The following is a 26607-nucleotide window of genomic DNA, read 5'->3' as shown; positions in this document are numbered from 1 at the left end:
ATGACTATCAGCCTGACCCGGCCATCAGCCCCATGACTATCAGCCTGACCCGGCCATCAGCCCCATGACTATCAGCCTGACCTGACTATCTGCCCCATGACTATCAGCCTGACCTGACCATCAGCCCCATGACTATCAGCCTGACCCGACCATCAGCCCCATGACTTTCAGCCTGACCCGGCCATCAGCCCCATGACTATCAGCCTGACCTGACCATCAGCCCCATGTCTATCAGCCTGACCCGACCATCAGCCCCATGAAATTCTCTTACCTAACATTTCATAAAAGGCCTCCTTCATATGATCTACAGACTCCATCTTGAAGACATGCTTCTCAAAATTTTTCTTGGATGCAATATCATTGATGTGCTCTTCATGTATATCTTCACCAAGGCCAAAGACATAGACGTCTGTATAGAGGAGAAAGTCATTAAAGGGAGTCAAAATGCCACTTAAGCTAAAAAAAGCGCAGTGTAGACTGTTGTGGCCAGTGTGAATGGAGCAGTAGTCAGAAAGGCGCAGGCTATAGCAGAGCACTGGATTCTGCCATTGAAATGAATGGAACATTGTATTATATGTTACTTTATAGAAAAATGCTTTTTTCTCTCCTTTTCTCAGTACCCCTGCACTCTTCAGTGTATTTATCTCCAGCCCTCTATACACAGAGATAAGCTCCGGGCTATTGAAGTCAATGGAGCGAGGAGGTGAAGGAATGAGAGCAGATAGTTAAGGAGTCCGCCCTAGCTTGGAAGTGAAGGTCTCCTTACAGTTATGACATGAAATATAACCCAGTTCTGTGGAGAGATTAGACCCCGACTTCTCTCTGCGCTCTCTGCTGCGTCTTCTCCTCTACCTCCCCTCTCCATAGACTTTACTAGACTAACACTATCTCTGTGTATGGACGAGTACAAGTCTCAGTGCTATCAGACACACAGATCACTGCAGAGAAGACGGAGATGAACAACCGGAGAAGAAGCATTTTTCTTTATTAAAATATATGACAAAGTTTACTATTATCTCCTGCGCTGATGATTATATACGACAGGGAAAGACTCAGACTGTGAGAATAGAAAGCAGACACAAGAGTATACCATATATACTCTATATATTCCATACCCAGATAATCTTCCCGATTGCCATTATTGGTGATTTTTAGAATTTCTCGGATCCTCTTCACCTCCACAGTCGGGTTTCCACCCATGTTATGTTTCCCTATGGGGTGACAAACAGTTGCTGTAAGTTGGACATGTGATGGTGGAGACATGAAGTGCGGGGGCGAGGACACAGCACTGGCTGCAGATTGGGGTAACTTGGGTCACCAGAGTAGATGATTCTGAGGGCCCACCCTCCATGTTGTGTCCATTATGTTCCATCTGTAGGATCTAATAGATTATTTATTAATCGTTCCATAAGAAATAGACTTCAGTTGCAAGCGATTGTCTCAAGTCGTCTCCACATGAGGTCATCTTGTGCTGGACCTTTAGGACCTATTGTATTGTCGGAGCCTGGGCTCACCACTGAACCTTCTGATGGGTCAGTCCAACCCTGCCCGGGAATTTGTGGAGGAAGACGGGTCACTGACAAATAGAAGTGCGGCCGAGATGATAGAAGGACCAAGCACTGATCACCGGACTACAGCCGGATACTTACCATCTGTCATCAGAAGGATAACATTTCTTGTCTCCAGGAACTTTTTGGGGTCTGTCGCACTTTGTAGAGACAACATATAGAAAACTTCTCTCAGACCACCCCGAGTATTTGTTCCCATTTTACCTTCATGTTCTACAAAGCAAATAAGATGAAGGTCAGAAACACAAGAAGTAATAGAGATGGTCTACAGGCCCTTACAAAGCTGAATGGTTTCTACTTCAGCCATTGAAGTCCTGGAAAAAAGGCCCAACTTGTAAAGGGTTCCTGGCAGTAAGGTGACCACAAAGTGTCCCTATGCTGGTCCTCCGGGTGATCAACTGGAATATGGGGCCAACCTGGAAGTAATGTCTGTGTAATATAGGACCGGTCCTCCAGGGCGAGATCTTCTATGTAAGCAATCCCTACTCGGCAGGAGGTGACAGGCCTGAATCCAGTATGTGGGTCACAAGTCACCCCATATCCACAGAATAGAGATATTTTGCCGATTTATGGAGGTCTAACCATTGGCTCCCACACTGAGCATGTGAAATGGGGTCCTTTGTACCCAAATAAATGGGTCAGACCACCAGATAAAAAGATTCTGGAGTCCACCCTCCAACAACTCCTAGGTAATAGACCATACTACACTTCAAATTTTTGTGTCTTCGGCTGCACCATTATTATGTTAGAGCCCGGACCCACCAGAAGCCTGAAACTTTGTTGGGCCAGTTGGCTACCTCTGGCAGGCCTGTACAGAAGGAATGGGGTGGTAGTGTGCAGCTCCACTCATACAGGACTGCCATGTTGACACAAGATCTGTTAATAAGGGGTAACTTGTTTGGAGATGTCCTTTCTATAGTGGACAATCTCATTTAATGTATAGGCGGAAGGTGCCCCAAAGGCAGATGTGGTGGCAAAAAAAGGATTAAGAATGCTGGATCTCACAGAAGACACGCTGAGGACAGAAGAGTCTCCTCTACATACAGTAAACAGGTTTTCCAGTCTTAGTAATTGATACCCTATAGATCATTGATTCAAGATTGGTAGAGGTCCGACACTGATCAGCTGTATGAAGCCCCACAGAGAGATGGATGGCTTTGGAGAAACTAATTTATCACCCCAACCCTGCAGATAGATAGGTTACTGTCACCAGACCCAGCATATCACCCCAGCCCTGCAGATAGATAGGTTACTGTCACCAGAACTAGCATATCACCCCAGCCCTGCAGATAGATAGGTTACTGTCACCAGACCCAGCATATCACCCCAGCCCTGCAGATAGATAGGTTACTGTCACCAGAACTAGCATATCACCCCAGCCCTGCAGATAGATAGGTTACTGTCACCAGAACCAGCATATCACCCCAGTCCTGCAGATAGATAGGTTACTGTCACCAGAACCAGCATATCACCCCAGTCCTGCAGATAGATAGGTTACTGTCACCAGAACCAGCATATCACCCCAGCCCTGCAGATAGATAGGTTACTGTCACCAGAACCAGCATATCACCCCAGCCCTGCAGATAGATAGGTTACTGTCACCAGAACCAGTATATCACCCCAGCCCTGCAGATAGATAGGTTACTGTCACCAGACCCAGTATATCACCCCAGTCCTGCAGATAGATAGGTTAGTGTCACCAGAACCAGCATATCACCCCAGCCCTGCAGATAGATAGGTTACTATCACCAGAACCAGCATATCACCCCAGTCCTGCAACTAGATAGGTTACTGTCACCAGAACCAGCATATCACCCCAGTCCTGCAGATAGATAGGTTACTGTCACCAGAACCAGCATATCACCCCAGTCCTGCAGATAGATAGGTTACTGTCACTAGAACCAGCATATCACCCCAGCCCTGCAGATAGATAGGTTAGTGTCACCAGAACCAGCATATCACCCCAGTCCTGCAGATAGATAGGTTAGTGTCACCAGACCCAGCATATCACCCCATCCTGCAGATAGATAGGTTACTGTCACCAGAACCAGCATATCACCCCAGTCCTGCAGATAAATAGGTTACTGTCACCAGAACCAGCATATCACCCCAGTCCTGCAGATAGATAGGTTAGTGTCACCAGAACCAGCATATCACCCCAGCCCTGCAGATAGATAGGTTACTGTCACCAGAACCAGCATATCACCCCAGTCCTGCAGATAAATAGGTTACTGTCACCAGAACCAGCATATCACCCCAGTCCTGCAGATAGATAGGTTACTGTCACCAGAACCAGCATATCACCCCAGCCCTGCAGATAGATAGGTTAGTGTCACCAGACTCCAGCATATCACCCCAGTCCTGCAGATAGATAGGTTACTGTCACCAGAACCAGCATATCACCCCAGCCCTGCAGATAGATAGGTTACTGTCACCAGAACCAGCATATCACCCCAGTCCTGCAGATAGATAGGTTACTGTCACCAGAACCAGCATATCACCCCAGTCCTGCAGATAGATAGGTTACTGTCACCAGAACCAGCATATCACCCCAGTCCTGCAGATAGATAGGTTACTGTCACCAGAACCAGCATATCACCCCAGTCCTGCAGATAGATAGGTTACTGTCACCAGAACCAGCATATCACCCCAGTCCTGCAGATAGATAGGTTACTGTCACCAGAACCAGCATATCACCCCAGTCCTGCAGATAGATAGGTTACTGTCACCAGAACCAGCATATCACCCCAGTCCTGCAGATAGATAGGTTACTGTCACCAGAACCAGCATATCACCCCAGCCCTGCAGATAGAAAGGTTAGTATCACCAGAACCAGCATATCACCCCAGCCCTGCAGATAGATAGGTTAGTATCACCAGAACCAGCATATCACCCCAGCCCTGCAGATAGATAGGTTACTATCACCAGAACCAGCATATCACCCCAGTCCTGCAGCTAGATAGGTTACTGTCACCAGAACCAGCATATCACCCCAGTCCTGCAGATAGATAGGTTACTGTCACCAGAACCAGCATATCACCCCAGTCCTGCAGATAGATAGGTTACTGTCACCAGAACCAGCATATCACCCCAGCCCTGCAGATAGATAGGTTAGTGTCACCAGAACCAGCATATCACCCCAGTCCTGCAGATAGCTAGGTTAGTGTCACCAGACTCCAGTATATCACCCCAGTCCTGCAGATAGATAGGTTACTGTCACCAGAACCAGCATATCACCCCAGTCCTGCAGATAGATAGGTTACTGTCACCAGAACCAGCATATCACCCCAGTCCTGCAGATAGATAGGTTAGTGTCACCAGAACCAGCATATCACCCCAGCCCTGCAGATAGATAGGTTAGTGTCACCAGAACCAGCATATCACCCCAGTCCTGCAGATAGATAGGTTACTGTCACCAGAACCAGCATATCACCCCAGTCCTGCAGATAGATAGGTTAGTGTCACCAGACTTCAGTATATCACCCCAGTCCTGCAGATAGATAGGTTACTGTCACCAGAACCAGCATATCACCCCAGTCCTGCAGATAGATAGGTTACTGTCACCAGAACCAGCATATCACTCCAGTCCTGCAGATAGATAGGTTACTGTCACCAGAACCAGCATATCACTCCAGTCCTGCAGATAGATAGGTTACTGTCACCAGAACCAGCATATCACCCCAGTCCTGCAGATAGATAGGTTAGTGTCACCAGAACCAGCATATCACCCCAGCCCTGCAGATAGATAGGTTACTGTCACCAGAACCAGCATATCCCCCCAGCCCTGCAGATAGATAGGTTACTGTCACCAGAACCAGCATATCACCCCAGCCCTGCAGATAGATAGGTTACTGTCACCAGTACCAGCATATCACCCCAGCCCTGCAGATAGATAGGTTACTGTCACCAGAACCAGCATATCACCCAGCCCTGCAGATAGATAGGTTACTGTCACCAGAACCAGCATATCACCCCAGCCCTGCAGATAGATAGGTTACTGTCACCAGAACCAGCATATCACCCCAGCCCTGCAGATAGATAGGTTACTGTCACCAGAACCAGCATATCACCCCAGCCCTGCAGATAGATAGGTTACTGTCACCAGAACCAGCATATCACCCCAGCCCTGCAGATAGATAGGTTACTGTCACCAGTACCAGCATATCACCCCAGCCCTGCAGATAGATAGGTTACTATCACCAGAACCAGCATATCACCCAGTCCTGCAGCTAGATAGGTTACTGTCACCAGAACCAGCATATCACCCCAGCCCTGCAGATAGATAGGTTACTGTCACCAGTACCAGCATATCACCCCAGCCCTGCAGATAGATAGGTTACTGTCACCAGAACCAGCATATCCCCCCAGCCCTGCAGATAGATAGGTTACTGTCACCAGAACCAGCATATCACCCCAGTCCTGCAGATAGATAGGTTAGTGTCACCAGACTCCAGTATATCACCCCAGTCCTGCAGATAGATAGGTTACTGTCACCAGAACCAGCATATCACCCTAGTCCTGCAGATAGATAGGTTACTGTCACCAGAACCAGCATATCACCCCAGTCCTGCAGATAGATAGGTTAGTGTCACCAGAACCAGCATATCACCCCAGCCCTGCAGATAGATAGGTTAGTGTCACCAGAACCAGCATATCACCCCAGTCCTGCAGATAGATAGGTTACTGTCACCAGAACCAGCATATCACCCCAGTCCTGCAGATAGATAGGTTAGTGTCACCAGACTTCAGTATATCACCCCAGTCCTGCAGATAGATAGGTTACTGTCACCAGAACCAGCATATCACCCCAGTCCTGCAGATAGATAGGTTACTGTCACCAGAACCAGCATATCACTCCAGTCCTGCAGATAGATAGGTTACTGTCACCAGAACCAGCATATCACTCCAGTCCTGCAGATAGATAGGTTACTGTCACCAGAACCAGCATATCACCCCAGTCCTGCAGATAGATAGGTTAGTGTCACCAGAACCAGCATATCACCCCAGCCCTGCAGATAGATAGGTTACTGTCACCAGAACCAGCATATCACCCCAGCCCTGCAGATAGATAGGTTACTGTCACCAGAACCAGCATATCACCCCAGCCCTGCAGATAGATAGGTTACTGTCACCAGTACCAGCATATCACCCCAGCCCTGCAGATAGATAGGTTACTGTCACCAGAACCAGCATATCACCCCAGCCCTGCAGATAGATAGGTTACTGTCACCAGAACCAGCATATCCCCCCAGCCCTGCAGATAGATAGGTTACTGTCACCAGTACCAGCATATCACCCCAGCCCTGCAGATAGATAGGTTACTGTCACCAGAACCAGCATATCCCCCCAGCCCTGCAGATAGATAGGTTACTGTCACCAGAACCAGCATATCACCCCAGCCCTGCAGATAGATAGGTTACTGTCACCAGAACCAGCATATCACCCCACCCCTGCAGATAGATAGGTTAGTGGACATGAACTACATTACCTGAATATTGAAATGTCTGTATCTTGCGAATGACCGCCTCAGCATCCACGCTGTCCTCATCCGAGAGCCGCACTATGGGTTTTACAAATGAAGCATAGGAGATGACCCCATAGCGAGGGGTGAAGTCGAAACTGGCCATCTGTAAAGATATAGTGATATAGAGGAGCTCTAGGACCATTACTCAGTATGAGAATTTGTACTGAAGGCAGGATAAGAGGCGATATTGTATTATTGTATATAGTTTGGGCACAACATGCTGTTTTTTTAAATTTATCCATAATATATTTTTGTGCAGCATTATATATCGCAGTGTGATTTACACAACTGTATGGCGGTGTATTATATTACAACTTATGGCATTACTATCTGAGCACCATCTTGGATGCTGATAAATCAGTGCTATATATTTGATATAGGTTTCTATGTTAACCGTATGGGGGATTCAGCAGATGGTCCCACACAAGGTCCTACCCAACATGAGACCGTCCCAGCCTAGAGGAGCCTCATCGGACAGAGGCCACGACCCTGTATATGCTGACCGTACCTTTTCTATGAACACTATGCTGGCCTCCTTTGCGGTCTCGAAGTTTCTCTTTCCGACACTTCTAGAGGTATCAATTACAATGACGATGTTCATGAGACCGTCTGTTCTCACTTTTATTCTACGATCGGTCAACCCTGGAGAGAAAAAGAGAGAATATGTACGGAGGCATATCAGTATCTGTATAGCTGACCTAATATGAGGGGCAGTTGAGGGCTCCTTTGCTAAAACAGTGTAGGGGCTCCTAATATTTGACATTAATTGAGAAAGTGCGAGTGCCAAAATCTCAAACCAGTGGGAAAAAAACCTGAAGAACATTGTCTTTTTATTTCACAAGCCCTGATGACAAGTTTGTACTTCCTAAATATTGTAATTGATCCCTTCAGCCAAGAGGGTTTGGGTGTATGTAAAATAACCAGTTAAAATGATAAATTGACTACATATTACTCCATTAACTACCTGTATTGGTTATTATTAGAGATGAGCGAACAGTGTTCTATCGAACTCATGTTCGATCGGATATTAGGCTGTTCGGCATGTTCGAATCGAATCGAACACCGCGTGGTAAAGTGCGCCATTACTCGATTCCCCTCCCACCTTCCCTGGCGCCTTTTTTGCTCCAATAACAGCGCTGGGTAGGTGGGACAGGAACTACGACACCGGTGACGTTGAAAAAAGTAGGCAAAACCCATTGGCTGCCGAAAACATGTGACCTCTAATTTAAAAGAACAGCACCGCCCAGGTTCGCGTCATTCTGAGCTTGCAATTCACCGAGGACGGAGGTTTCCGTCCAGTTAGCTAGGGCTTAGATTCTGGGTAGGCAGGGACAGGCTAGGATAGGAAGGAGAAGACAACCAACAGCTCTTGTAAGAGCTAAATTCCAGGGAGAAGCTTGTCAGTGTAACGTGGCACTGACGGGCTCAATCGCCGCAACCCAGCTTTCCGAGGATCCTGAATGGAATACACTGTCAGTGCCCCCCCACCTTCACCCCAGAAATACCCTGCAAGTCCCCTAGCAATAGAATTGGGGCTATATACACCCACTATTTTTGCTACTGCCATATAGTGCCATTGTCTGACTGGGAATTCAAAGAATATATTGGGAATACAAATACCCTCATTTCTTGCTACTGCCATATAGTGCCAGTGTCTGACTGGGAATTCAAAGAATATATTGGGGTTACGTGCACCCACAATTTTTACTACTGGTATACAGTGCCATTGTCTGACTGGGAATTCAAAGAATATATTGGGAATACAAATACCCTCATTTCTTGCTACTGCCATATAGTGTCAGTTTCTGACTGGTAATTCAAAGAATATATTGGGGTTACGTGCACCCACAATTTTTACTACTGGTATACAGTGCCATTGTCTGACTGGGAATTCAAAGAATATATTGGGAATACAAATACCCTCATTTCTTGCTACTGCCATATAGTGCCAGTTTCTGACTGGTAATTCAAAGAATATATTGGGGTTACGTGCACCCACAATTTTTACTACTGGTATATAGTGCCAATTTCTAACTGGGAATTCAAAATGCGCAAGGCTCCCGGAAAGGGACGTGGACGAGGCCGTGGGCGAGGTCGGGGGAATGGTTCTGGGGAGCAAGGTAGCAGTGAAGCCACAGGGCGTCCCGTGCCTACTCCTGTGGGGCAGCAAGCATTGCGCCACTCCACAGTGCCAGGGTTGCTTGCCACATTAACTAAACTGCAGGGTACAAACCTTAGTAGGCCCGAGAACCAGGAACAGGTCTTGCAATGGCTGTCAGAGAACGCTTACAGCACATTGTCCAGCAGCCAGTCAGACTCTGCCTCCTCTCCTCCTATTACCCAACAGTCTTGTCTTCCTTCCTCCCAAAATTCCGAAGCTTTACAGAACAATAACCCAAACTGTCCCTGCTCCCCAGAGCTGTTCTCCGCTCCTTTCATTGTCCCTCAACCTGCCTCTCCACGTCACGATTCCACGAACCTAACAGAGGAGCATCTGTGTCCAGATGCTCAAACACTAGAGTCTCCTCCATCTCCGTTCGATTTGGTGGTGGATGACCAGCAACCCACCCTCATCGACGATGATGTGACGCAGTTGCCGTCAGGGCATCCAGTTGACCGGCGCATTGTGCGGGAGGAGGAGATGAGACAGGAGTTGGAAGAGGAAGTGGTGGATGATGAGGACACTGACCCGACCTGGACAGGGGGGATGTCAAGCGGGGAAAGTAGTGTGGATGTTGAGGCAGGTGCAGCACCAAAAAGGGTAGCTAGAGGCAGAGGCAGAGGTCAGCAGCTTAGGCGAAGCCAGGCCACACCCGGAATCTCCCAAGATGTTCCAGTTCGTACCCAGCCCCGAAAAACTCCCACCTCGAGGGCACGTTTCTCGAAGGTGTGGAGTTTTTTCAAGGAATGCGCCGAGGACAGATATAGTGTTGTCTGCACAATTTGCCTCTCGAAATTGATTAGGGGCTCTGAGAAGAGCAACCTGTCCACCACTTCAATGCGCCGTCATTTGGAATCCAAGCACTGGAATCAGTGGCAGGCAGCAACGGCAGGACAAAGGCCGCCTGCCGTTCACGCCACTGCCACTGCCTCTGCCACTGCCTCTGCCTCTGCCACTGCCACTGCTGACTGTGCTGGCGATGCACTCCAGAGGACGAGCCAGGACACCACTTCATCTGCCTCCGCCACTTTGTTGACTTCTCCCTCATCCTCCCCTGTTCCTGTCTTATCTCCTTCTCCTGCACCATCAAAGGCACCATCAGGCGCTTCTTTACAACAACCCACCATCTCTCAGACATTGGAGCGGCGGCAGAAATACACTGCTAACCACCCACACGCGCAAGCCTTGAACGCCAACATCGCTAAACTGCTGGCCCAGGAGATGTTGGCGTTCCGGCTTGTTGAAACTCCCGCCTTCCTGGACCTGATGGCAACTGCGGCACCTCGCTATGCCGTCCCTAGCCGTCACTACTTCTCCCGGTGTGCCGTCCCTGCCTTGCACCAGCACGTGTCACTCAGCATCAGGCGGGCCCTTAGTCCACTTGACCACCGACGCGTGGACAAGTGCATGCGGACAGGGACGCTACATTTCACTGACGGCACACTGGGTGAATGTAGTTGAGGCTGGGACTGCTTCCCAAACTGGCCCGGTGTACCTCGTCTCCCCGCCTAACATTCCTGGCAGGGACACGAGAAGAACACCCCCCTCCTCCTCCTCCTCTACCGCCTCCTCCTCCGCCACCGCCTCCTCCTCCGCTGTTAGATTGACCCCAGCTACGAGTTGGAAACGTTGCAGCACTGGCGTTGGTAGACGTCAGCAGGCTGTGCTGAAGCTGATCAGCTTGGGGGACAGACAGCACACTGCCTCCGAGGTGAGGGATGCCCTCCTCGATGAGACGGCAATATGGTTTGAGCCGCTGCACCTGGGCCCAGGCATGGTCGTTTGTGATAACGGCCGGAACCTGGTAGCAGCTCTGGAGCTTGCCGGACTCCAACATGTTCCATGCCTGGCCCACGTCTTCAACCTAGTGGTGCAACGTTTCCTAAAGAGCTACCCCAATGTTCCAGAGCTACTGGTGAAAGTGCGGCGCATGTGCGCCCACTTTCGCAAGTCGACAGTAGCCGCTGCTAGCTTAAAATCTCTCCAGCAACGCCTGCATGTGCCACAACACCGGCTTTTGTGCGACGTCCCCACACGCTGGAACTCAACGTTTCAGATGTTGAATAGAGTGGTTGAGCAGCAGAGACCTTTGATGGAATACCAGCTACAAAACCCTAGGGTGCCACAAAGTCAGCTGCCTCAGTTTCACATCCATGAGTGGCCATGGATGAGAGACCTTTGTGACATCCTACAGGTCTTTGAGGAGTCCACAAGGAGGGTGAGCTCTGAGGATGCGATGGTGAGCCTTACAATCCCGCTCTTGTGTGTTCTGAGAGAATCCCTGATTGACATCAGGGATAACTCAGATCACACAGAGGAGTTAGGGATAGCATCCGATCCGTCACAGCTGGAGAGTAGGTCCACACATCTGTCCGCTTCATCGCGTTTAATGGAGGAGGAGGAGGAGGAGGAGGAGGAGGAGGAGGAAGAAGAGTTGTCCGATGATGTGATGGTGATACAGGAGGCTTCCGGGCAACTTCGAATCGTCCCATTGTTGCAGCGCGGATGGGTAGACATGGAGGATGAGGAGGAAATGGAGATTGAACTTTCCGGTGGGGCCAGAGGAGTCATGCCAACTAACACTGTGGCAGACATGGCTGAGTTCATGTTGGGGTGCTTTACAACCGACAAGCGTATTGTCAAAATCATGGAGGACAACCAGTACTGGATCTTTGCTATCCTTGACCCCCGGTATAAAAACAACATCTCGTCTTTTATTCCGGTAGAGGGGAGGGCCAATCACATCAATGCTTGCCACAGGCAATTGGTGCAGAATATGATGGAGATGTTTCCAGCATGTGACGTTGGCGGCAGGGAGGGCAGTTCCTCCAGTAGGCAACCAAGTTCTCACCGGTCCACACAAACAAGGGGCACACTGTCTAAGGTCTGGGACACCTTGATGGCACCCCCTCGCCAAAGTGCCGCCACGGAGGGTCCTAGTGTCACCAGGCGTGAGAAGTATAGGCGCATGTTGCAGGAATACCTTTCCGACCACAGCCCTGTCCTCTCCGACCCCTCTGCGCCCTACACGTATTGGGTGTCGAAGTTGGACCTGTGGCTTGAACTTGCCCTATATGCCTTGGAGGTGCTGTCCTGTCCTGCCGCCAGCGTCCTATCTGAGAGGGTGTTCAGTGCAGCCGGTGGCATCATCACTGACAAGCGCACCCGTCTGTCAGCTGAGAGTGCCGACCGGCTCACTTTGATAAAAATGAACCACCACTGGATAGAGCCTTCATTTTTGTGCCCACCTGTGTAAAGCACCCCAACATGAAACTCCATGTCTGTACTCAACCTCTCCAATTCCTCCGCATCCTCATACTCATCCACCATAAGCGTTGCACAATTCTGCTAATACTAGGCTCCCTCCAACATGATTTCCCCCAACTCTGCTGGTTAGAGGCTCCCTCCACCCTGATTTCCCCCAACTCTGCTGGTTAGAGGCTCCCTCCACCCTGATTTCCACCAACTCTGCTGGTTAGAGGCTCCCTCCACCATGAATTGGTCCAAACTGGGCTGTTTAGCGGCTCCCTCCACCATTAATTGGTCCAAACTGGGCTGGTTAGAGGCTCCCTCCACCATGAATTGGTCCAAACTGGTTTTTTTAGAGGCTCCCTCCACCATGAATTGGTCCAAACTTGGCTGTTTAGAGGCTCCCTCCACCATTAATTGGTCCAAACTGGGCTGGTTAGAGGCTCCCTCCACCATGAATTGGTCCAAACTGGGTTTTTTAGAGGCTCCCTCCACCATGAATTGGTCCAAACTGGGTTTTTTAGAGGCTCCCTCCACCATGAATTTGCCCAAACTGGGCTGGTTAGAGGCTCCCTCCACCATGAATTGGTCCAAACTGGGCTGGTTAGAGGCTCCCTCCACCATTAATTGGTCCAAACTGGGCTGTTTAGAGGCTCCCTCCACCATGAATTTGCCCAAACTGGGCTGGTTAGAGGCTCCCTCCACCATGAATTGGTCCAAACTTGGCTGTTTAGAGGCTCCCTCCACCATTAATTGGTCCAAACTGGGCTGGTTAGAGGCTCCCTCCACCATGAATTGGTCCAAACTGGGTTTTTTAGAGGCTCCCTCCACCATGAATTTGCCCAAACTGGGCTGGTTAGAGGCTCCCTCCACCATGAATTGGTCCAAACTGGGTTTTTTAGAGGCTCCCTCCACCATGAATTTGCCCAAACTGGGCTGGTTAGAGGCTCCCTCCACCATGAATTGGTCCAAACTGGGCTGGTTAGAGGCTCCCTCCACCATTAATTGGTCCAAACTGGGCTGTTTAGAGGCTCCCTCCACCATGAATTTGCCCAAACTGGGCTGGTTAGAGGCTCCCTCCACCATGAATTGGTCCAAACTCGGTTTTTTAGGGGCTCCCTCCACCATGAATTTCCCAAAACTTGGCTGTTTAGAGGCTCCCTCCACCATTAATTGGTCCAAACTGGGCTGGTTAGAGGCTCCCTCCACCATGAATTTGACCAAACTGGGCTGGTTAGAGGCTCCCTCCACCATGAATTGGTCCAAACTGGGGTTTTTAGGGGCTCCCTCCACCATGAATTTCCCAAAACTTGGCTGTTTAGAGGCTCCCTCCACCATTAATTGGTCCAAACTGGGCTGTTTAGAGGCTCCCTCCACCATGAATTGGTCCAAACTGGGTTTTTTAGAGGCTCCCTCCACCATGAATTGGTCCAAACTGGGCTGGTTAGAGGCTCCCTCCACCATGAATTTCCCAAAACTTGGCTGTTTAGAGGCTCCCTCCACCATTAATTGGTCCAAACTGGGCTGGTTAGAGGCTCCCTCCACCATGAATTTGCCCAAACTGGGCTGTTTAGAGGCTCCCTCCACCATGAATTTCCCAAAACTTGGCTGTTTAGAGGCTCCCTCCACCATTAATTGGTCCAAACTGGGCTGTTTAGAGGCTTCCTCCACCATGAATTGGTCCAAACTGGGCTGTTTAGAGGCTCCCTCCACCATGAATTTGCCCAAACTGGGCTGTTTAGAGGCTCCCTCCACCATTAATTGGTCCAAACTGGGTTTTTTAGAGGCTCCCTCCACCATGAATTTGCCCAAACTGGGCTGGTTAGAGGCTCCCTCCACCATGAATTGGTCCAAACTGGGCTGGTTAGAGGCTCCCTCCACCATTAATTGGTCCAAACTGGGCTGTTTAGAGGCTCCCTCCACCATGAATTTGCCCAAACTGGGCTGGTTAGAGGCTCCCTCCACCATGAATTGGTCCAAACTGGGGTTTTTAGGGGCTCCCTCCACCATGAATTTCCCAAAACTTGGCTGTTTAGAGGCTCCCTCCACCATTAATTGGTCCAAACTGGGCTGGTTAGAGGCTCCCTCCACCATGAATTTGCCCAAACTGGGCTGGTTAGAGGCTCCCTCCACCATGAATTGGTCCAAACTGGGGTTTTTAGGGGCTCCCTCCACCATGAATTTCCCAAAACTTGGCTGTTTAGAGGCTCCCTCCACCATTAATTGGTCCAAACTGGGCTGTTTAGAGGCTCCCTCCACCATGAATTGGTCCAAACTGGGTTTTTTAGAGGCTCCCTCCACCATGAATTGGTCCAAACTGGGCTGGTTAGAGGCTCCCTCCACCATGAATTTCCCAAAACTTGGCTGTTTAGAGGCTCCCTCCACCATTAATTGGTCCAAACTGGGCTGGTTAGAGGCTCCCTCCACCATGAATTTGCCCAAACTGGGCTGTTTAGAGGCTCCCTCCACCATGAATTTCCCAAAACTTGGCTGTTTAGAGGCTCCCTCCACCATTAATTGGTCCAAACTGGGCTGTTTAGAGGCTTCCTCCACCATGAATTGGTCCAAACTGGGCTGTTTAGAGGCTCCCTCCACCATGAATTTGCCCAAACTGGGCTGGTTAGAGGCTCCCTCCACCATGAATTGGTCCAAACTGGGTTTTTTAGAGGCTCCCTCCACCATGAATTTGCCCAAACTGGTCTGGTTAGAGCCTCCCTCCACCATGAATTGGTCCAAACTGGGCTGGTTAGAGGCTCCCTCCACCATGAATTTCCCAAAACTTGGCTGTTTAGAGGCTCCCTCCACCATTAATTGGTCCAAACTGGGCTGGTTAGAGGCTCCCTCCACCATGAATTTGCCCAAACTGGGCTGTTTAGAGGCTCCCTCCACCATGAATTGGTCCAAACTGGGGTTTTTAGGGGCTCCCTCCACCATGAATTTCCCAAAACTTGGCTGTTTAGAGGCTCCCTCCACCATGAATTTGCCCAAACTGGGCTGTTTAGAGGCTCCCTCCACCATGAATTGGTCCAAACTGGGGTTTTTAGGGGCTCCCTCCACCATGAATTTCCCAAAACTTGGCTTTTTAGAGGCTCCCTCCACCATTAATTGGTCCAAACTGGGCTGGTTAGAGGCTCCCTCCACCATGAATTTGCCCAAACTGGGCTGTTTAGAGGCTCCCTCCACCATGAATTGGTCCAAACTGGGTTTTTTAGAGGCTCCCTCCACCATGAATTTCCCAAAACTTGGCTGTTTAGAGGCTCCCTCCACCATTAATTGGTCCAAACTGGGCTGGTTAGAGGCTCCCTCCACTATGAATTTGCCCAAACTGGGCTGTTTAGAGGCTCCCTCCACCATGAATTTCCCAAAACTTGGCTGTTTAGAGGCTCCCTCCACCATTAATTGGTCCAAACTGGGCTGTTTAGAGGCTCCCTCCACCATGAATTGGTCCAAACTGGGCTGTTTAGAGGCTCCCTCCACCATGAATTTGCCCAAACTGGGCTGTTTAGAGGCTCCCTCCACCATGAATTTGCCCAAACTGGGCTGGTTAGAGGCTCCCTCCACCATGAATTGGTCCAAACTGGGTTGTTTAGAGGCTCCCTCCACCATGAATTTGCCCAAACTGGGCTGGTTAGAGGCTCCCTCCACCATGAATTGGTCCAAACTGGGCTGGTTAGAGGCTCCCTCCACCATGAATTTCCCAAAACTTGGCTGTTTAGAGGCTCCCTCCACCATTAATTGGTCCAAACTGGGCTGGTTAGAGGCTCCCTCCACCATGAATTTGCCCAAACTGGGCTGTTTAGAGGCTCCCTCCACCATGAATTGGTCCAAACTGGGGTTTTTAGGGGCTCCCTCCACCATTAATTGGTCCAAACTGGGCTGGTTAGAGGCTCCCTCCACCATGAATTTGCCCAAACTGGGCTGTTTAGAGGCTCCCTCCACCATGAATTGGTCCAAACTGGGGTTTTTAGGGGCTCCCTCCACCATGAATTTCCCAAAACTTGGCTGTTTAGAGGCTCCCTCCACCATTAATTGGTCCAAACTGGGCTGTTTAGAGGCTCCCTCCACCATGAATTGGTCCAAACTGGGTTTTTTAGAGGCTCCCTCCACCATGAATTGGTCCAAACTGGGCTGGTTAGAGGCTCCCTCCACCATGAATTTCCCAAAACTTGGCTGTTTAGAGGCTCCCTCCACCATTAATTGGTCCAAACTGGGCTGGTTAGAGGCTCCCTCCACCATGAATTTGCCCAAACTGGGCTGTTTAGAGGCTCCCTCCACCATGAATTTCCCAAAACTTGGCTGTTTAGAGGCTCCCTCCACCATTAATTGGTCCAAACTGGGCTGTTTAGAGGCTTCCTCCACCATGAATTGGTCCAAACTGGGCTGTTTAGAGGCTCCCTCCACCATGAATTTGCCCAAACTGGGCTGGTTAGAGGCTCCCTCCACCATGAATTGGTCCAAACTGGGTTTTTTAGAGGCTCCCTCCACCATGAATTTGCCCAAACTGGTCTGGTTAGAGCCTCCCTCCACCATGAATTGGTCCAAACTGGGCTGGTTAGAGGCTCCCTCCACCATGAATTTCCCAAAACTTGGCTGTTTAGAGGCTCCCTCCACCATTAATTGGTCCAAACTGGGCTGGTTAGAGGCTCCCTCCACCATGAATTTGCCCAAACTGGGCTGTTTAGAGGCTCCCTCCACCATGAATTGGTCCAAACTGGGGTTTTTAGGGGCTCCCTCCACCATGAATTTCCCAAAACTTGGCTGTTTAGAGGCTCCCTCCACCATGAATTTGCCCAAACTGGGCTGTTTAGAGGCTCCCTCCACCATGAATTGGTCCAAACTGGGGTTTTTAGGGGCTCCCTCCACCATGAATTTCCCAAAACTTGGCTTTTTAGAGGCTCCCTCCACCATTAATTGGTCCAAACTGGGCTGGTTAGAGGCTCCCTCCACCATGAATTTGCCCAAACTGGGCTGTTTAGAGGCTCCCTCCACCATGAATTGGTCCAAACTGGGTTTTTTAGAGGCTCCCTCCACCATGAATTTCCCAAAACTTGGCTGTTTAGAGGCTCCCTCCACCATTAATTGGTCCAAACTGGGCTGGTTAGAGGCTCCCTCCACTATGAATTTGCCCAAACTGGGCTGTTTAGAGGCTCCCTCCACCATGAATTTCCCAAAACTTGGCTGTTTAGAGGCTCCCTCCACCATTAATTGGTCCAAACTGGGCTGTTTAGAGGCTCCCTCCACCATGAATTGGTCCAAACTGGGCTGTTTAGAGGCTCCCTCCACCATGAATTTGCCCAAACTGGGCTGTTTAGAGGCTCCCTCCACCATGAATTTGCCCAAACTGGGCTGGTTAGAGGCTCCCTCCACCATGAATTGGTCCAAACTGGGTTGTTTAGAGGCTCCCTCCACCATGAATTTGCCCAAACTGGGCTGGTTAGAGGCTCCCTCCACCATGAATTGGTCCAAACTGGGCTGGTTAGAGGCTCCCTCCACCATGAATTTCCCAAAACTTGGCTGTTTAGAGGCTCCCTCCACCATTAATTGGTCCAAACTGGGCTGGTTAGAGGCTCCCTCCACCATGAATTTGCCCAAACTGGGCTGTTTAGAGGCTCCCTCCACCATGAATTGGTCCAAACTGGGGTTTTTAGGGGCTCCCTCCACCATTAATTGGTCCAAACTGGGCTGGTTAGAGGCTCCCTCCACCATGAATTTGCCCAAACTGGGCTGTTTAGAGGCTCCCTCCACCATGAATTGGTCCAAACTGGGGTTTTTAGGGGCTCCCTCCACCATGAATTTCCCAAAACTTGGCTGTTTAGAGGCTCCCTCCACCATTAATTGGTCCAAACTGGGCTGGTTAGAGGCTCCCTCCACCATGAATTTCCCAAAACTTGGCTGTTTAGAGGCTCCCTCCACCATTAATTGGTCCAAACTGGGCTGGTTAGAGGCTCCCTCCACCATGAATTTGCCCAAACTGGGCTGTTTAGAGGCTCCCTCCACCATGAATTTGCCCAAACTGGGCTGTTTAGAGGCTCCCTCCACCATGAATTGGTCCAAACTGGGTTTTTTAGAGGCTCCCTCCACCATGAATTTGCCCAAACTGGGCTGGTTAGAGGCTCCCTCCACCATGAATTGGTCCAAACTGGGTTTTTTAGAGGCTCCCTCCACCATGAATTTTCCCAAACTGGGCTGGTTAGAGGCTCCCTCCACCATGAATTTGCCCAAACTGGGCTGTTTAGAGGCTCCCTCCACCATGAATTTGCCCAAACTGGGCTGTTTAGAGGCTCCCTCCACCATGAATTGGTCCAAACTGGGGTTTTTAGGGGCTCCCTCCACCATGAATTTCCCAAAACTTGGCTTTTTAGAGGCTCCCTCCACCATTAATTGGTCCAAACTGGGCTGGTTAGAGGCTCCCTTCACCATGAATTTGCCCAAACTGGGCTGTTTAGAGGCTCCCTCCACCATGAATTGGTCCAAACTGGGTTTTTTAGAGGCTCCCTCCACCATGAATTTCCCAAAACTTGGCTGTTTAGAGGCTCCCTCCACCATGAATTGGTCCAAACTGGGCTGGTTAGAGGCTCCCTCCACTATGAATTTGCCCAAACTGGGCTGTTTAGAGGCTCCCTCCACCATGAATTTCCCAAAACTTGGCTGTTTAGAGGCTCCCTCCACCATTAATTGGTCCAAACTGGGCTGTTTAGAGGCTCCCTCCACCATGAATTGGTCCAAACTGGGCTGTTTAGAGGCTCCCTCCACCATGAATTGGTCCAAACTGGGTTTTTTAGAGGCTCCCTCCACCATGAATTTGCCCAAACTGGGCTGGTTAGAGGCTCCCTCCACCATGAATTGGTCCAAACTGGGCTGGTTAGAGACTCCCTCCACCATGAATTTCCCAAAACTTGGCTGTTTAGAGGCTCCCTCCACCATTAATTGGTCCAAACTGGGCTGGTTAGAGGCTCCCTCCACCATGAATTTGCCCAAACTGGGCTGTTTAGAGGCTCCCTCCACCATGAATTGGTCCAAACTGGGGTTTTTAGGGGCTCCCTCCACCATTAATTGGTCCAAACTGGGCTGGTTAGAGGCTCCCTCCACCATGAATTTGCCCAAACTGGGCTGTTTAGAGGCTCCCTCCACCATGAATTGGTCCAAACTGGGGTTTTTAGGGGCTCCCTCCACCATGAATTTCCCAAAACTTGGCTGTTTAGAGGCTCCCTCCACCATTAATTGGTCCAAACTGGGCTGGTTAGAGGCTCCCTCCACCATGAATTTCCCAAAACTTGGCTGTTTAGAGGCTCCCTCCACCATTAATTGGTCCAAACTGGGCTGGTTAGAGGCTCCCTCCACCATGAATTTGCCCAAACTGGGCTGTTTAGAGGCTCCCTCCACCATGAATTTGCCCAAACTGGGCTGTTTAGAGGCTCCCTCCACCATGAATTGGTCCAAACTGGGTTTTTTAGAGGCTCCCTCCACCATGAATTTGCCCAAACTGGGCTGGTTAGAGGCTCCCTCCACCATGAATTGGTCCAAACTGGGTTTTTTAGAGGCTCCCTCCACCATGAATTTTCCCAAACTGGGCTGGTTAGAGGCTCCCTCCACCATGAATTTGCCCAAACTGGGCTGTTTAGAGGCTCCCTCCACCATGAATTTGCCCAAACTGGGCTGGTTAGAGGCTCCCTCCACCATGAATTGGTCCAAACTGGGTTTTTTAGAGGCTCCCTCCACCATGAATTTGCCCAAACTGGGCTGGTTAGAGGCTCCCTCCACCATGAATTGGTCCAAACTCTGCTGGTTAGAGGCTCAATCCACCCTGATTTTCAAAACAAATGTTGGTGCCAACCTCAGCTTACTACAAGGGCCAAATTCACTGCTGGTGACAAGCTCTCCTCACTGCAAGTGCCAAATACACATGTTTCAAGGTGTTTTCCTACTGTCAGAGAGGTGGTATTGAGTGTGTAAAGTGTGTATTTGTTAGGCTGTGATGTTGGGGTAATAGAGGGTCTTTGGTGTGTTAGATGCCCCCAGACATGCTTCCCCTGCTGTCCCAGTGTCATTCCAGAGGTGTTGGCATCATTTCCTGGGGTGTCATAGTGGACTTGGTGACCCTCCAGACACGGATTTGGGTTTCCCCCTTAACGAGTATCTGTTCCCCATAGACTATAATGGGGTTCGAAACCCATTCGAACACACGAACATTGAGCGGCTGTTCGATTCGAATTTCGAACCTCGAACATTTTAGTGTTCGCTCATCTCTAGTCATTATGTATAATACCCGGTTATTATGCATACTAACACATGTACCAAAGTAACAGTAATATATACAGTTCTGTGCAAAAGTTTAAACAGATGTTAAAAAAAATTCTGCACAGTAAGACTGCTTTCCGAAATAGAAGGGTTAATAGTTTATTTTTGTTGATTGTTGATTAATCCTATCAATATTGGGTGTGACCTTTGCCCTTTGCCCTCCATCAGTTCTTCTCGGTACTTGCAGACAGTTTTTGGCAGAATTGGGCAGGGAGGTTGTTCGCGCCGCCATCTTGGAAAACTAAGCCCAGATCTTCTATGGATGTTGCTTAATCCAATCCATCTGTCTCTTCATGTCATCCCAGACAGACTGAAGGATGTGATGCTGAGATAAGGGCGATATCTGTGGGGGTCATATCATCACTTCCAGGGCTCCTCCAAAGGTCAAAGGTCACACCAATTATTGATGGGATTTACAATACTTTTTTCTTCGTTTAATTCATTCCTACGTTGAGGCTATTCCCTGCCCTGCCTAGTACTTTTGCACCAGACGACATACAATGTGCTTGGTATTATAGCTCGGCTCACTTGGTCTTTTACTTCTATAAAAAAAAGTTAGAAAAAAATTCCATTGCTTCAAAAGAAAAAAATGATGAAACAAATGTTTTGGATTGTAACACCGCCAAGAACCAAAACACTCCGGACTGTGTAAAGTTATTACCCCCCCCCCCCCTCCCCCCTATTATTCTGTATTCCAGATACGGCCTCTTACTCCTGCACTTCTCAGGAAATCTCATCCCCTCCTGCCATGACCTTCTGTACAGAGCGGCCATTGTACCAATGTAAACCAATGAGTAACTCTCTCTCTTCTTAGGAACTGATCCTGTTTGTTCTGCTTATTGATCTTATCCTGGATCATTGGAGTTACATTGTGAAATATTCGGCTTGTTTGCATCGTCCTCTCTACCAGCCTATGTCTACAATATAGCAGACAGAATACAGAGAGCGGTATAAGTCCCCGCCATAGGGCTGTAGTGTTGTGTCCATTCCCCGCTATAACCTGGGTATTCTCCATTGTGGGGTTCATGTCATTGACTCTTCTTACCTTCTACTTTATCTGGATCAGATGATTCAATGATTTCAGAAATGGAGGCAGAGAAAGTCTGCGCCACCTCCGGAGGAGTATCATACGTATACCAGACTGGGGAGGAAGAAGGGAAAGCGTCACCTATAACATCCAGCAGGGATCTCACTATGACAACTAGATGGGACGTAGCAAATTAGAAAGCTGCGCCTGTTATTTCCTTCCCCAGAAACAGCGCCACTCTTTTCTAAAAGTTAGATACCCCCTTTAAGAATGGGATCTGATGGATCTTACATCTGCAGGACGGTTCTGCTCCGGACCAGTGCTTGTTCTTCATACATGTTCTCTCCTTGGAGCCGAACATCCGCAGCCCTCGCTGGCATTCATACGTCACTGTGTCGCCATTCTGGTAGGAAGTCCCTACTTTTATACCCCCGATGGGAATCCCTGGGTTTGGACAGTCTCCCACTGTGGGGAGGTCATGTAGGAAAAGCAGAAAAGTTATTGTGTCCAAGTAGAAGAGACATAGAATAGAACGTAGATTTATTTCCGCCATCCACAGCACAACCACACTAGATGTAATAAAAGCAATTTTGCACATTTGCAAAACAAAATTGATGGTAGAGACACAAGTATAACGCACATTGTATCTTCAGCACTCTATTGCACAAAATGTGTAAAAAAATAAAACATGACACTGATGTGCAATGAACCCAAATGTGTGCAGGACCTATTGCTGTTGAAGGTCCTGCATCAGTGATGCGACCATATATGGGCAGGTTCTGTCGCTGTAGAAGGACCTACACAGATAAGGTCACATGGCCGTGCAGGTCCTCAAAACAGTGAGCAGAGCTCTGCAGATAATCAGAGTGTGAGTTTAATGTCTGGAGTTTGCATCTATTTCGAGGTCTGATCTTGGTTACTGTATTTTTTGGGGGTGTCTGAGGTTTGTGTTTATTTTGGGGTTCATATTTATTGAGAGGTCTGTATTTTTAAGGAGGCTGCATTTATTTAGGGACTCACATCTGTGGTTCTGTATTCATTTATGAACCACTTGTATACAGCACACTGAAGGTTATTGGTGTTTTGGGGCATTTCCATTGTAATTTGTGGCCATAGGCTGAAAATAATCCTTGGTGCCGTCCAGCGTTATACAGGCCGTGTCAAAAGGTGAAGTACAGGGTTATAAAAACAGGCTGTTTCCATAAATAGCGCCACACTAATCCATGGTTGAGTCTGGTATTGCAGCTCAGCTCCATTTTGATAATGCCATGTCTTCTGACCCTGGACTTCTCCTTTGCAGGTTGCGTTGCAGGTCCAGCATTTATTGTACATTTTATCATCTATTACTATATTATTACTGATACATCTATTGTTAGATCACTTTATGATATATTTCCCCTTCTATTATCTATAACATTATTATTAATACATATTTGACATTATTCGTACCATTATTATCGCATTTCGTTTCTTCTCCGCTCCATTTTCCATTTGCCTGACATGTGCGGTTTTCTGGTCCATACATGTGAAATCCTGCCCAGCACTCAAATTGCAGAACGTCCCCCACAAAATATCTTGGTTTCCGGGAGAAGAACTCTCCATGTTCAAACTGGACTGGTCTGGGGCACTGCACAACTGGAGGGGGGATGGGAAGAAATAGGACATGAGAATGATCTGGTGAGTATGGGCGCCGGTACTAGTGGTGGGCACAAGTTATGGTACAAGTATTGGAACCCAAATCTTAAGAAGAAGTCAACCTTTCCTGAATCATCTGGGGGGCAAGCCCAATATTGCTCAGTGACACAGTCATATATATTCTACTCTCTATTGGCAGTAGCTTAAAGCTCCAGGACCCCATAACACAATCTTTTCCCCCAACCTGTCATGCACCAGTTATAATACTGGCGTCATCTTCTGTGGCAGAGGAGCCTTCGATCCCCGGCAGGTACCAAGGTCTTAGTGTGACCCCCTATGGCTGTGCCCCTGATTACAGTATATATATATCTTGGCAGGGCTCAGTGGGTGCAGTCACTTACCTCTACATTCAGCCCTCACTTTTTCATTCTTCCATTGCCCATTAGATTGGCACTCCCGTGAGTAGGCCGGGTGCGGGTACTTTCCTTCAGGACAGGTGTACTCCACCCTACTACCAATATGTGTCCCATTGGTCAGACGATATTCACCACCGGTAATGGCTACTTTATCAGGGTCACATCCAGGGGCAGCAACGGACACTAAAACCAAAAAGGGGCAGAGGTAATAAAAAACATGCAAAAGCATCGGAAGGAATGAATTAGAATGGAGGGAGACATTGTTTGCCCAATATGATTAATAACACATTGGGAGCCTGAGCTACAGCTTGTATTGTACTCCAGAGCTGCATTCACAGTTCTGCGCTCTTCATGTTGCAAACCTGTTTATAGCCTGCTTGCTGGGAAGCGTATGCGACACACCAGGGACCGTGCGGTAATAATCTAATGGTATCCTAGAAAATAAATTACCAAGGGAGTCTGACAAAATACTTGTTGACAGTTTCCAAGAGCCCTCAGCAGATTTATAAATACAGCTCTGGAGTATAGTATAGACCGGTATCAAGCCAAGAACCCCCTTGTGCAGGCGGCCACTAAGAATCAGCTAAATCCAGAGGACAGCCGATAACATGGATGACTTTGCGGCCGTGAAGGCCCCCTTACTCTCTGGTCCTTGTCGTGGTCACACCCCCTGTGGTTATATCTATTACCCCCCTCAACAAAATCATCTGAAGTGCAAGCTATGGATACAATATTAGCAAACATTAAATTTTTTTGTGTTGCCATGTCCTGCTGAATGATATTTTCTAGATTCCAGATTAAAGAAATGTAATGTCATTGTATGCAGATCTGCAGGTCCAGGTTCCCTTGTGGACACGAGGATCCATTTCAGCGCACCGTCAGATATAACGCACCGTACCGTATATAGTCACCTGGCAGGAAATTCCATCAAGATCTTCTGCAACTGTAAGATCCAATGTTTCTCCTGGGATCTCTCCTGTTACTTACGTGTTATGTAGCTGAGTAGTATTACAGGTAACATCTTGTGCCCGCTCTCTCGTGCCCGGCCGTCGTCCTCTTGCCCCCTCTCCTCCCGGGATCTGAGCCGTGCTGAGGGATTTGTTGCCGTCTATGTAGCCGGGTCAGAGGACACGAGGATTCCTGTCAGTTCTAAAATAAACAGTTTCTCAATAGGTTTTCAGAGAGAAGTCACCAAGTTACCTAATTCTGTATGTGCACGGACATGGGGGAGTTCCTCCTAGTTTATCTTCCAGGTTTGCAGACTGGAGATATCATATGGGATAGTAATATCATTCTAATGGTCCATTCACACAGAGGTTTTCGACGCTGAATCCGCATCAGAATCCACGTGGAATAAACAACCTCCCATTGACTTCAATGCGTTCCTTTTCCTGCTAGGCTGGAGGTCGAGCTTCAGGTCAGACAGGGATCCCCACCTTCAGACGGGTCATTGCAGACACTTTGTGCACGGACAGTCTGCGGCCTAAAGCACATCAATTCTTTACTCATGAATGACTATTCCTTTCAGGACTAAGAACTGTCTTTTGTGACCAATAATACATCTTAAGGCCCCCCCGTAGCGAGCTGCAGCTGAAGAGAAGACAATGGTGGAAACAAATTTTTTTCTGCAGCGTTTTCACAGGCCGTCCGGAGTTTTCCTCTTTGGACTTTCTGCCTCTATTATATACAGTGAGGAGCAAAAGGGTAACAATAGTTAGGGGGGTGGTCAGGGCTGGCAGGGGTTAATCTCTGTATGTCTGGATTTGGGTGAGCTTTTTCCCTGCCTCACCCTCTGGTGTGCTATGTAAGCTGGGTTCTCCAGTGCTGACTATTCAGTTGATCTCCGTATCCTGATAGTAAGCTTTCCCTGATCTGTTACCTGTGTTCGGACCCTTTTTCCTTGACCTTTGACCTTGCCGTCGTCTCCTGATTCCGTACTCTACCTGTTCTTGTTAACAACCTCGACTTGCCTCTAGATCTCTGCTCCTTGAACCTCGCTTTGTGCTCCACTACCGTTCCTGTAACTGACTCGGCCTGCCTGACGTTCCACTTCCCTGAGATCCATTTCCCTCTGTACTGTGTTGCCCTCTTGCTGACGACCCAGTTTACTTTCTGCCGCCACCTTCTTCAGCCTTCTGGATCCCTGGACCAACACCGCAACCCAAAACATCTGCTGGTAAGAGTCTTAGTGTCTGGTTTGCCATGATTTGTGGTGCGCTGTGTGTTTGGCATTTCCCGACCCATACCGCTCTATCCAGCAGTGCAGCCAAGTCCATCCCCACATCTGGGGCTCTGGTGAACACCATTGTAGGGTTGGAGTTGGTGCAGCCCGGGGGTGTTGAGCACATGGCGCCATATTAACCAACTTTGGCTCTGAAACTGCATCTGCTATCCTAACCACAATGCTTAGAACTTGTGACTCTCAGGCTCCATATCTCACCATCCACTACAGCTTGGAACGTGAGACTACCATCATTTTATAGACAATCGTCTTGGCCATCTATACATGATATGCAGATTCTTGTCATGTAACTGCATTGTTACTGTTTTGCTCCTGGTGGTGGAAAAATCTTGTTCTACAAATTCCAACCTGTTGTCACATCCCCTATAGCTCAGAGTGTTATTAGGTGGATTCCCAAATAAAAGGTCACCAATTCAAATCAAGGATCAGCCATCCCAAGAAAAGAAAAACAGCATCATCCAACTCATTGATAGTGGTATCTTGGCCA

The 26607-nt window shown here is 48.8% G+C and overlaps 1 protein-coding gene across 1 annotated transcript in view; it reads right to left on the bottom strand.

Moving 5' to 3' along the window:
- Positions 1-24931, bottom strand: part of LOC142185531 (complement factor B-like) — a 34612-nt gene extending 9681 nt beyond the window's left edge. The window contains exons 1-10 of the mRNA XM_075260959.1: positions 24866-24931; positions 23864-24061; positions 23277-23462; positions 22119-22292; positions 21846-21941; positions 7601-7734; positions 7057-7195; positions 1650-1781; positions 1116-1211; positions 272-409 (exon numbers count right to left, since the gene is read on the bottom strand). Coding sequence (XP_075117060.1) covers positions 272-409; positions 1116-1211; positions 1650-1781; positions 7057-7195; positions 7601-7734; positions 21846-21941; positions 22119-22292; positions 23277-23462; positions 23864-24061; positions 24866-24899 — 1327 coding nt within the window. The 5' untranslated portion in view covers positions 24900-24931. The remainder of the gene's footprint in view (positions 1-271; positions 410-1115; positions 1212-1649; positions 1782-7056; positions 7196-7600; positions 7735-21845; positions 21942-22118; positions 22293-23276; positions 23463-23863; positions 24062-24865) is intronic.
- Between the last annotated feature and the right edge of the window lie 1676 nt (positions 24932-26607).

The sequence above is a fragment of the Leptodactylus fuscus genome, chromosome 11 (assembly GCF_031893055.1).
Source record: "Leptodactylus fuscus isolate aLepFus1 chromosome 11, aLepFus1.hap2, whole genome shotgun sequence".
Classification (NCBI taxonomy): Eukaryota; Metazoa; Chordata; class Amphibia; order Anura; family Leptodactylidae; genus Leptodactylus; species Leptodactylus fuscus.
Note: the sequence above shows the minus strand (reverse complement) of the source record. Positions and strands in the feature narration are given on the sequence as shown.